Consider the following 12,625-nt stretch of genomic DNA (forward strand, 5'->3'; position numbering starts at 1 on the left):
TGATGAGCCTTCTATGTCCTGCCAGACCGAGATATTTTTTTTTGTTCGTCCCCACCGGGAATCGAACCCAGGGCTCCTCGGTTCTACGCTCACGCGTTAACCACTATGCCAAAGAGGCGAGCAAGTCACTGAGACGTAAGCCCTCTGCCAATAGCCTTACGTAAATGTAAAATGTTTATGGGCGGTGGCAGCACTTGCCGGCGACTAGCAGTCTACTTTGCCAATATTCTTCTAGAGATGCTGACAACACGCTGCGAACACGATATAATAAAAGGTATCTATTGTCTTCAATAGGAAATAACACGAGTAAATATAGAGTAGGTACGTAATTTTTATGGATCAAACTAATGGACCTATTTCAAAAATTATCTGACCACTAGCAAGCTTCTCTTATGTTTATTAGGTCATAAATATAAAAGAAGCCATGTACAAGTCAGGGATGAAACTTAGGAATCAATTATCAAACATCACATTATTAACGATACTTACCGACATCAATCATTTTTTGGGATTTATCTTAAATAGATGGGGGTTTGATAATGTAATCTTATGTAGTCTAGTCGCTAGCAACCAATATCTTATCTGTTAGTGACATGAAAATCGCTATTCTTAATTCCTCTTACTGATATTCTCATCAGTATTTTTTAACTACAACTGTGATAATAACCCGTTTCTTCCTAAAACACTTCCCAGTCCATTTCTTCTACTTCAATCGTCAATCCTTACTTTATCCCTGTCCCCTTATGAGGCAGCGTATTCGCAGAGGCACTGCCTTTGAGAATGTTCATGGGCGGTGGTGATCGCTTACCATCAGGCGAACCACCAGCTGTCATCAGTTGCACGCTATGACATTACATAAAAAAGCATTAAAAAGTTATTTTTATTAAGAAATTTTCCATCCTGCTTAAGAAAATAATTGAACTCTTTGAATGTACGTTTTTAAAAATGCTCACTTAGTTATTACCAATTAGCAGTTCACTCCGGCTTCGCCCGCGGTACATATATATCTTGTCTTTCAGCGAAATTGCAGCTTCCTAATGGTGAAAGAATTTTTAAAATCGGTCCAATACTTTTCGAGTCTATCTATTACAAACAAACAAGATTACAAATTCTTCTCTTTATAATGTTAGTGTAGATAGATCTAAGCCGAATTAAAATGTTAAAGAAAGAAATACATTTTACTCGCAACAACTAGTATGATTTTTAAAAATACATGTAGTTGCTAATGAACCTGAAATTTATTCATATTATTATTAGACTGCTTATTACTTTTATTTTAATGTAACTTTATTACTTGTTGCAAAAACCTGAAACTGAAACAATTAAAATCCTTTTTCTTGGATGCCATCTATTGTCAAATAGCAGAATCTAAAGCAAATCATGAATGTTTCAATAGTTTTAATTATAGATGTCACTATAGTAATAGTATGTTCTTGCAACACATCGATAGATGTCACTCTTACGTTAATTTAGTTTTTTGCCAACTGTTTGGCTTGAATGTAAATAAAACTGATCAGTTGCGAAGGAATTATTCACTGGAAACAATTTTTACAACGTTCCATTTAAATTTAATTTTGTATTTATAATAAGAAATACGTAATATCACAGCGCGCATGACAATCGAGTCCGTTTTTAATGCGCATAGTCAAAACATTGCGCATTTCTGTGGCTAACCTCATCGACTCAATCGACCAACACTCCTGCTACCAAGAAGAGAAAGTCTTTCATTTTATCTCTGTGTTCTGTTTAGTGCTTATTGTGTGCTCAGTGGACGTCAAAGGATTTTGAAGGAGTTTATACAGACCTATTAAAAAAAAAACAAGTAAGTGTTTTCTAGACTTGAATATTTTACACTCCCATTTATGTCTTCAAACATGATATTGCACTGTATTCTAATAAAAGAACATAGATATATGTAGGCTAAATGCTTAAGGTTATTTAATTGCAGAATTTTAATAGAAAATAGATGAAAAATACCTAATACAAGGAACTAAAATTAGTAATCGAGTATGATATCATTAAAAGATTTATCATATGACGTCATACATCTAATTCTCATCAGATACAATAAAATAATTTATAAAGCAAATGCAAAATCGAATTTTGAAGTATTAGAAGTGCTTTAATTTATTTTGGCCTTCAAAATAAATAGGTACATACATTCATTCATAAACTAAAAGAACTAAGATAAAATGGATACATATATTTTCGGACAGGCTTGTCAACATCTCAACATATTGCATACAGTATATCAAGAATAAAATATAATTAGTAATTTAGTAGTTACCAAAAAAAGGTTTTTTTTTTCCAACATACAATATTTTTACATAGCAATATGTTCCTGAAACTGTTAGTACTGAAAACAATTATTTATCTGTAATTCAGAATAGTCTGATTTCACAAAACAAATAGTCTAGAAGCATTAAGTTTTATACGTAAGATAAATAATTTTTCTAATGGAACCTTTATTGCCCAAGTAAGTTACATTGTAATCTAAAATTTGTGTGCAACAACTTAACTTTAAAAAATATTAAAAGGTTAAATAGATACTGATTTCAGAAATTAAAAAAAAAGGAAGTGTAAAGTCTGACTTGTATGAGCATAATATATTAACTATAACTATAAAAGTAAAGTAAAGTTAATTAAGCATTTTAAGTTATATGTTACTTTATTGACACTAGGGAGTTTCATTATAATATTAACTTCTGCTTAAAACCCAGTTTTCTCTTATAGAATAATATATTATGCTACTAGCTGCACGCCCCAGCTATCCCCATGTAATCATTTATGGTAATTGAAATTATCCTATCCTTTAAGTTGGATCAAACTACACATGATCTGCATAGTTATAGATTAAGTTGAGTAGTTTTGGAGGCGATCATGGACAAACAATGTGACACATACATTATATTATATATTAAGATTATATAGCTAATATGCAATTATTACTTAGTTCTTCATTAAAACAAATAAACAAAACAAAGTGGACTAATTAGTTGAATTAAAGTATCAAAATATGTTATATTTTTAAAAATCAAGAAAGAAATGGTAAATATAAGAAAAAACAAGACTCAATATATTATAGTATGAGACTAAAACATGAAGTATTAAAAACTTTAACCAAAAATTCAATTATTATGAAATATAAATATTATGCATTTAAGTTTAAACCAAAATGAATATCCATAAAATAGAAGGTGGTCAAAAATGAGTTTGCTCACTATGCATTAACAACTGTTAACTGTTGATTTTAATGATTACCTCAAATCTTACTCATGCATGGTACTAATCAAATGGCACTAAAAATGATTCATATTGTGTACTGTAGTTTGCCTAACTCTTAAATGATATGCTCAGAGATGATTTACAGAAAACTTGGCACATTGTAATATGTATACAGTTAAAATCTCTTCTCTGTTTTCAATACCACTTTCTAGTCAGCGGATTTTAGGTTATTTTCTTATCAAGTGACTTCAAAAAACAGGAGGAGTTTATCAATTTGATTTTTTTTGTGTTTGTTACCTCATTACTTTTCCTGGAGGAACCCATTTTTATGATTCTCTTTTTATTTGAAAGCAGTTGCTCTTGTATGGAGGTGGTTTAGGTTTTAGTCAAAAATAATTATTTACATAGTTTATTTGTATTCTGAATTGACTAATTTATTTGCTTTAATACATCATGATAAAGTTATTTTCAATGTTTGCCTTATATTATGGAATATTTGTACTTTCGTCACAATTATTTGACTAGAATCTAGAAAAAGAAAATCAATCTATCACTTTTTATTAACCAAAACGTGTGTAACATTATATGAATTATTTGTAAGACAAGAATGCAATAAATATGTTGCTATGTGCCAACAATTTAAAATTATAAATATTTTCTGACGAACTAGATACTAGCAGGTCATTGATTTCTTCACAGAAGATAATAGCAAATAATCCAATTTATTACTTAAGTCACCAGTTCTTGATAAAATTAGTTAAGACATAGATTGAAGATACATGTTATGGCCACTTTATTTTTAAAGTTATGAATTAAAAAATAAAAAATAAAATCGGGTACCTATATATATATATTTAAAGGAATAAAAATAATTCAATAAGTAATTATTTTAATAATTAAGCAACCGCTATTTTGATTTTTGATGCTTACTTGAGATTTTTCCCTTTTCAGACATTTTATGTCAATGTATTCCTTTGAGAAGCAATCTTATTATGATTTTTTACATTAGTTGTCTGGTAATTTTTTTTTATTTGGACCTAATTATTACACCCACACATACTAAACAATTATTATGCTAATGAAAAGTAACTATGATCACCTTTTCTAACTGTAAAATTGTTCCTAACAAAAATCCATGTCCTTTCTTGTGAGTTAAAACAAAATGTAAAAGTTATACGTTTTAGTTCTAATTTAAACGCAAGAAGTGTAATTTCATAACTGCTTGCACTTGTAATAGAACAACATAATGTTCTACCTACAAGAGTCTACAGCGTAATATGCATTGCACATTCCAATGAAGTGGAAAATTTGTGTGTCTGTTGAACTCTATTGGAGAAATCGAGCCGCTATGATGATAGGAGTAAGAATTGTGAATAACTTCTAACGATTTTTCTACTTTATCATGCCGAATACTCTTGTCCTTTACCAGAGATTACACCACTTTCACCTCTGTACGACTTGTGTCAATCTACAAATATGTGGTTCATGTATATTCAAAGTCTCTCGAATCATTTTGCCTACTGCTAAAACACTATTCACTGATATTTCTTATCAAAATTGTACACCGCCCACTTTGTTCTAACTATATTCTATTATAAGCTTAATGCATAGTTGTTTCACTATAAAGATTTTATATAAAGTACTTACTTGAATTTTTAAATAGGGATTGGTTTTTTTGTAGAAGAGAAAACAAAACGTACCATCAGTATCATTGTAGATTCGGGCAATATCATATTGAGATTCAGTTGATCAGTTAATGGATACTGAACGTAATATTGGAATGTCATATTAACGTGTAAAAGGCAAAAAAATCATTTGATATTTGAAATACTTAGAATGTGTAATATGTTTGGTCAAATCAAGAACGAATTTCAAGAAAATGATAATAAATTTCAAAATCAAGAAAAAATGTTGTCGCCAATAATACTAAAGATCATACATTCTAATATGATCTCATAATATAAGCACATAAGGATAATTATGCTGTCAGACAGAATTATTTGTGTAGGTTTTACGTCCAAAAGTAGACAAATAAAGTTGTCCATATATGCTCGATTATTATATATTTTTTCCTTGGTTTCTTTTTGAGATTTTTTTCTTTATTTTTATTAGAAAATATTTTTCGCGAGGTGGGATTTGATTTGAATCATATAAATTATTATGATTTCAATACAAGGCATTTGAATGATAAAAATTATATGCGTAAACATAAATGCAAAATAATTTGTTTGTTAATTAGATGGGTTAACTTAATACAATAACAATAATAGTCTCCTTATAACGTCATACGTTTTGCTCATAAAATATTTGATAGCACCTGAAATAGAATGAACATATTTTATTAATAACCGGTGCATGAAGGGTTGAATGTTGAACAAGTCAAAGTGGCAAGAGGTTGGGGGCAGGGGCGTAACGGCCAGGGAGGCGGTGCGCGCGTCTATTGATTTTGCAGAGCTGTTCGTGTGCCCCTATCTCTTGAAATGCCACTGTGCCCACTTCCTAAGAATATGCAAATATTAGCATACTACACTTTTGCAGACCTTCAACTATTATAGGCCAGCCGTTTATTAACTTTATCGCAAATAACTTTTTTTTTATCTTTCGCTGACATTCAAATGTCAACGGGCGTAGCTAATTAAAAATTAACTTGCTTTATTTTCAAAGAACCATAAATAAAACACTATCCACCCAAATCTTGTTTCCGCCACTCCAACATGATTAAACTTCTCATATAAGCTCATACAGACAAAATTGTTGTCAATGAATCTTCTGACAAAGAACTAATAGATGGAATCCAAACAAAGTTAATTAAAGGACAACATTACTTAATATTAAAGCGGTTTGTGCGCCAGGCACAGCCACTGACACGCTCATTAAAATTCAGAGGTCGGGTCGAGAGAGCACGCCATCGCATGTTGGTTGAAAATTTTACAAGCAAACACTTTTCAGCTTGTTTTCCTAAATCTTAAAGTACTTTCCCTTTCTTACAATGATTTACGACCGGCATTGTTGGTTTTGCTTTGAATACATTTTTGTCACGAAAGGAATAAAATATACGCGATGAAGTTTAAAAATTGAAAACAATATACCTACCTGCTGACGAAAAATTTTGTTTACGAGATTACAAATAATTTTGTTAAGTTCCATGGATTACTGATAAGAGGTATACCTACATAATATTTTTAATGTTGCAAAAATATAAGTTTTAAGCATAGTAGAATAAGGTAGGTGACGCATTGGCTTTCTATGAAATCTTACCTAGTCACGAGAAGCTGTCACACACTCCGAAGAATTCTTAATTTCAATCATAACCTGGACATAACCTTGCAATATTTCATATTGCAAGCCCTCCGCAATTCAAAAATGACACGTGGAAATCAAAGGTGTCATCTACGAATATTTCCGTTCAACGAGGGTGCGAGCAAGGCTGTAGCGTATCTACCCCCTCTTTGTTAGCCAACGTTCAAGGTCATGACGTAGTTCCACCCCGTTTATTTATATTTACCAAGTTCACAATCACGTTTTGTTAGGAAAACGCTTGAAGCATAATGAAACTGTCTTCTTCAGTGCAAGTTAAGTCTTGGATTTCTACATTGAACATTTTAATATTTGATTCTTATTGTGCCGAGAATTTATATTTTTCTCTATTCTATTGTCTTCATATCAATTACACTTTAGAGTTTCAACTAAAGCAAACATTTTCTTGACAGATTTTTTGTTATCCAACATTTTTTTAGTTTAATTTCTCGTTTCTTTATAGTACCTATATCTCTGTACAAAATATAATCGTAGTCTTAAATTCAATCTGATACTGTAGGAAATACTTAGCCAATTACAGATTATAATACACTGAATCATACAACAAAAAATATGTAAAATCTTTATTGTAGCAGCAATAACAATTGTGTACGTGTGTAATACTTGATGTCATAGCAAAAAACTTGATTCGTCACCTGATAATGGTGCTTCATTTAAAGCAATAGCAACCATATAGAATTATCAAATATTTGTATTGATTTTCAAAACAATTTTTAATAAAATTCCATCATTTTTGTCCACTTCCTTTGTTGTAAATAGCAAATGACCTGGGATTATTTTGTATCCTCGCATCCTTGAGGAAAATTGCAAAGGTTTTTATCTATTTTCGCTAAACCTATGAGACATAATTAAGAAACATTTATTTATCAGGAGTGTCTGAAAATAGCTTTATTACAAATTATTTGTTATTTAATTAAATATCAATTGTTTCAGGATGCCTGCCGCCGTACCGCCAGCCGAAAATGGCGCGCCGCGCAGCGAGCTTGAACAGCTCCAATTACGTGCGGGCCAAGTTACTGATGAGGTTCGTATGAATATTGACTGCTAGATTATGCTAAACCGACTTGGCACAGACTTTTATGTAGAACTTACTACAAAATTTCAAGAAAATCAGACATCATTCTCTTAATTTATTATAATATATTAATCATAGGACATTGTGGAATCGAAAGATTACCGTTAACGTATTGTTATGGATTATCTGGAATAAAATAGTTTAGTTCAGATCTATTTTAAAAAGGACAACTTTTTTGCTGGACTATATAATTTCATTTTAATCAGTGTATTGAATTTCAAAGAAGAACAAATGCGAAGTGTCCACGTAATGAGAGTAAAGTTTGCTCCATCGTTAATTGGGTTACCCTAGCAACGGGATAATTGCTTCACAGAACTACGCAGTTAAGGAATATTTAAAAGCTGACTTCGTGGCTGGCACCAAATTCTCCTTAACCATTCTATTCCTATCCTATTATTCCATGTAGTCATATAGTCCCAAACACCATGTCAGATCGGCAACAAATCTGCGATGATCAGTTTTGGATAATTGCAAGAGAGAGCATATTACTGAGTTGGTTTATATCCTTTGAAATGTATTATCATCATCATCAGCCCATGTATGTTCCCACTGTTGGGACACAGGCCTCCTATGAGGGTTGAGGCCATAATCCACCACAATGGCCAAGTGCGGGTTGGCAGATGTCACATGTCGTCGAACTTTTTGATTCTTGGACATGCCAGTTTCCTCACGATGATTCCTTCACCGATTTAAAGTGGTTATGTTATCCACATGTGCAGATAAATTAAAAAATCAATTTAATTCTTGCACGCTTGCCCGGTCTAGAACCCCGACTTATCGATTTTGAAGTCCGAGGTTCTCACCACTGAGCCACCACTGCTTTATGTACCATACTCAGCGTTTATTTGATCAGATATCTATTTTTGCCAACGCCCTAAAAGGCAAGTCTCTAATGCCTCTCATTTTTTGTGTAAATCATTGTGTGTGTTATTTATAAAGGACCACCTGGATTCGATCTCCGGTTGGATGTAAAAACTGGGCATATTGAACTGGTAAAGCATAGAGGTAGAAAAAAGAAAAAAAAAGAAGCAAATTTATCAGTATATGTAAAAAGCCACATGCGCTGAAAGTTGTAATTTTTAATTACATATTTATAATAATATTTCTTCATCTCAATTTCAGTCCTTGGAGTCGACGCGACGTATGATGCAGCTATGCGAGGAGGTAGGTTGCTTTCGGGTTTATACATTTGTATTTGTGACTATTATAATTAATTACTTAAATCTGCCATTGTTGTCTCAAAATTAACTACTATGAAAAATTTTAATGGCAGCAAAAATGGCATGAAATGTCGAGAATACCTTCCAAGTATATTGAATAGATCTTAATTTTATTTAATATTTGTGAAGTTCATAGTTTCAGATAAGCAACTGTATAGTTCATTCTATCAAAAAGAAATATGTAATACATTCTCATGTGGAGAATTGAAACTGTGTTGAACTTATAGATGCGGTTTCGTTATTTCAGACGTTTCATTTTCCGTAAAATTTTGTTTCCCCCGATAGTACCCAAATGTTTTTGTTGATTTATTCCATTGGTTATGTAATTATTTGTGACCATCTGTGAGAGAGGTGTTCTCGATGCGAGGGAGTGAGGGGTATTGCGGAAGTGTCCTGGGTAGCCCCTAACTCGGTTTGACCCTAAGCCCCCCGTACCCTTTAGGGCGCAGCCTCTGCTATCCTTGGCTGTTGTGTTTCGATGTCGCTATTGTTATATATTATTCGATGTGTATGTATATTATCTATTGTAGCTTTCGATTATGTTTTCTTTTCTTTCTTTGTTGTTGTTTTATTTTGGACCTTATGCAAATTTAATTGAATATGGTATTATATTTATTTTATCGTTATTATATGGGTGTTGCATGATCCGTGTCTAAATGTGTCCAACTGTTAGAGATTTCTTAGCCCTTTGTGTTGTTCGTAGCGTTTAACCTAAAAATTATGGATTGAAAGAATCCCATTCCCTAATATTGGAATTGACAGTTAACATTACATAAACAAAATTACGATTTTGTTAAAGAAGCCTTAAAAATATATAAGAATTAATTAACTGTCGACTCCTAGTTTTAAAACCAAGTTAGATGTTTATTTCTCCATAGCATGAAAGCCCATCATAATAGAATGAATCCAAAAGTCCTCCTTAGTGTCAGATGTTAATCAATGTACCCTTAGTAAATATTTGTTCAAAAAATTGCGCTTCTTCAAAATTTAGTTTTGTGACTTTGCTTGGGCTTGCTTCAAACAGAACCCTTTTAATGTCTTAATAAAAACTTCTGTTAAATTTCCGTCTGCCATATAGGCGAATCACTTTTCTATTGCACCTTCTTTATATTCCTTTAATGAGTTCAATCTTTACAACACTGGCATATTGACAGTTGATAATTTCATAACAAATATTATGAATGTCCAATTTACGTGTGTACGAACAACCCAAACATAATTTTCTATCAATAATCTTCTCTTAATTTATTTATTTCTTCTTTTAGTTTGTTCTGTATTAGGTCTCTGTGTAGTGGCTGCTCTCTGTTGTTGACTGTAATCTTTTATTGTATGATTTCATGCCTTCTCGAACATTCACATACTACCAATAAGGGCGTTAACACGCGCCGTACCTGCCACTATACTCCAACAGAATTATCGAGCTACACCTTGCAAACTCTCACAACAAATACAGAACAATCGAATACTTTGACGTCATTATTATTAGATACTATTGTTTTACTCCTATTTTATATCTTAAGTTTTTATATAAATATATATTTTATGACATTATTTTTTTAAGTTATCTGTGTTTAAAATATGTAACAAGATTACGTTGTCAATATATATTACTGCTGCGAACATGTCTGTACCATTGTTCTTGAACAAACACAGTGCCAACTTCGCATTACTCAACACTGTTCAGACTTAGGACATCTTCGGACTGTGTGAACGCGGAAAGCTAACTTCATACAGTCGAATATGCCCTCCTAACACTATAATATAACAAGTACTGAACACTGCTCGTGTACCCAGAGGTACAACGAGTGGCTCTCGTCCACTATCCAATCACTCCACTGTACCCCTCACAACTAACATGCTCTCTGACTTTTTGTTTCTGCGGCTGGTTTAGAGCAAGGAGGCTGGCATACGAACTCTGGTCGCTCTAGATGACCAGGGAGGTGAGTGAAATGCAAATTGCAACACTAAGTTACTTACAGTTTTGTCTATTTTACCTTTCGCTAACCATGTTGGAGCATCCTAGGATTTTCGCTCAGCCGAAGAGGGTGTTTGGTAACGAAATCCGGGGGAAATTCACCGCTATTTGAGAATAACATTTTTATATATTGCATGCAAAGATGCTGGTTTCTGATTAACTTGTCTTCACGTTTTTCTGGTGTGAATCTAACAAATGTGCCACGAATGCCCGCATCTTTGTATATTTTTTCATTATGTAGTTAATATACACCACTTTGCACTACTTGACAGCGAGCGCTATTTTCAACGTCGACGCCGGCCAAATCGAATAAATAAACATTACAAACGAATCGTTGTCTGATCGTACGATACTTTTACATGTCGCATTTCAAATATTAAACTCGACTTTACTTAAATCACATAACTGAGAAAGATATCGTATAAAGTAAATTCGAAACGCTTCTCCTCAACGCACGACTCTTAACATCACACAAAATAATTCATGAATCATGAGAAACTAAGCACAAATACGACTTTAATCTGGTTTTTACCTGCAAGCTTCACTGCATGCATGTCGTTGTTCGAGTAGTGTGTGTTAGTGCCGAGCGGCCGCGGTCGGCGGAGTGGGACGCCACAGCGATGTCGGACACAGGAGAACTCCAAAGGGAGCAATACGTATAACGAATATGGACAGAGGTGCCAAACGCTGGCAATATGTGAATATGCGAAGAATGAATGGGAGGCGTCCGCCGGCCGCGTCGCTCGCGCGCGCGCACGCGCACCGCCGCACGCCGCGTAGGGCGCCGCTGCGCCGCTCGCCAACGCCCGCCGCACGCTCCGCACCCGCGCGCGTCCCGTGCGGTTCCCGCCGACACCCGTGCACTGTTGAGCACCCGTCCCCCGCCACCCCACACACACCCTGAAACTCTCTCCTGCGATATATTATTTTGATTTGTATTTTATGTATAGAGCGAGGACGCCGGGGGGCAAGCGCTTCATATGTTGAGTCACCAGGGCGGTAAGAGTTAAATTGAACACTGGGTAGTCGAGCCGTGAGAACGTCTGTGTTGAATGTGCAGTATAATAAATTAATCTCTTTGTTTTTCTTTGACGTTTCTCTTGAATAACGACTTATCTCAGATCGATGTTGCGTATGTTCTATGTTTCGATGGGGATGATTATAACAACATAGTGTAAATAGAGAAGCCCGATGGCCGTTCGTTGCTAATTGTCGCCAAAACTATTTCTCTATCCTTTGCTGAAGATTTAATTTGAATGAGCTGCGCAATCTGTTTAGTTCTTCCGTTGATGTTATCGATCGGAACGCTTTTTATAGGTATATTTATTTATCTTTCCGAATTTACTATTCTCTTCTCTATCATTCTGCGATATTGATATGTTTGCGCGTTTACCAATTGTCTGTTGACGTATAGAGTATTTATGGTATACGCCTTCATCTCCATGGCTAGCAGCGTACTATTAATGTTAGTGCAGTAGGTCTGTTACTGTTAGCTCGATGCGATATATGTCTGTCTGCGAGGCGGGCGGCATCACCTCCGCGCCGCTCCCTCCTCCACGTAAAATAGCTCAAAATGTACTGTAATTATTATCATACTTTGCTATAATCACTCATACAAGAATGGCTTGATTTTTACGCTCATTTGCTAATATATTCATTCGACACCATCGCCGGAGGAGTGGCCGCCCGCCTAATTGCGGCTCACCGTGATCATGTTCATGTATTATGTTTATTTTGTTTTTTTTTTATTTAGTTATCATTTTAATTTATAATGAGTATGAGATGTCCCGACGCGAGGTGCACGCACGTGGC

The 12,625-nt window shown here is 34.1% G+C and overlaps 1 protein-coding gene across 5 annotated transcripts in view; it reads left to right on the forward strand.

Annotated features, from left to right (window-relative positions):
• The first annotated feature begins 1,491 nt into the window (after positions 1–1,491).
• The window catches only part of LOC119828597 (synaptosomal-associated protein 25), a 20,871-nt gene continuing 9,737 nt past the window's right edge, over positions 1,492–12,625 (forward strand). Inside the window, exons 1-4 of one of the 5 annotated variants that reach the window (XM_038350809.1) lie at positions 1,492–1,822; positions 7,477–7,567; positions 8,741–8,782; positions 10,730–10,778. In XM_038350809.1, coding sequence (XP_038206737.1) covers positions 7,478–7,567; positions 8,741–8,782; positions 10,730–10,778 — 181 coding nt within the window. In that variant the 5' untranslated portion in view covers positions 1,492–1,822; position 7,477. Of the gene's footprint in view, positions 1,823–2,428; positions 2,477–7,476; positions 7,568–8,740; positions 8,783–10,729; positions 10,779–12,625 lie in introns of those variants that run through there. The other 4 variants (XM_038350804.1, XM_038350806.1, XM_038350805.1 and 1 more) reach the window with 4 other exon arrangements.

Source organism: Zerene cesonia, chromosome 8 (assembly GCF_012273895.1).
Source record: "Zerene cesonia ecotype Mississippi chromosome 8, Zerene_cesonia_1.1, whole genome shotgun sequence".
NCBI classification, from domain to species: Eukaryota; Metazoa; Arthropoda; class Insecta; order Lepidoptera; family Pieridae; genus Zerene; species Zerene cesonia.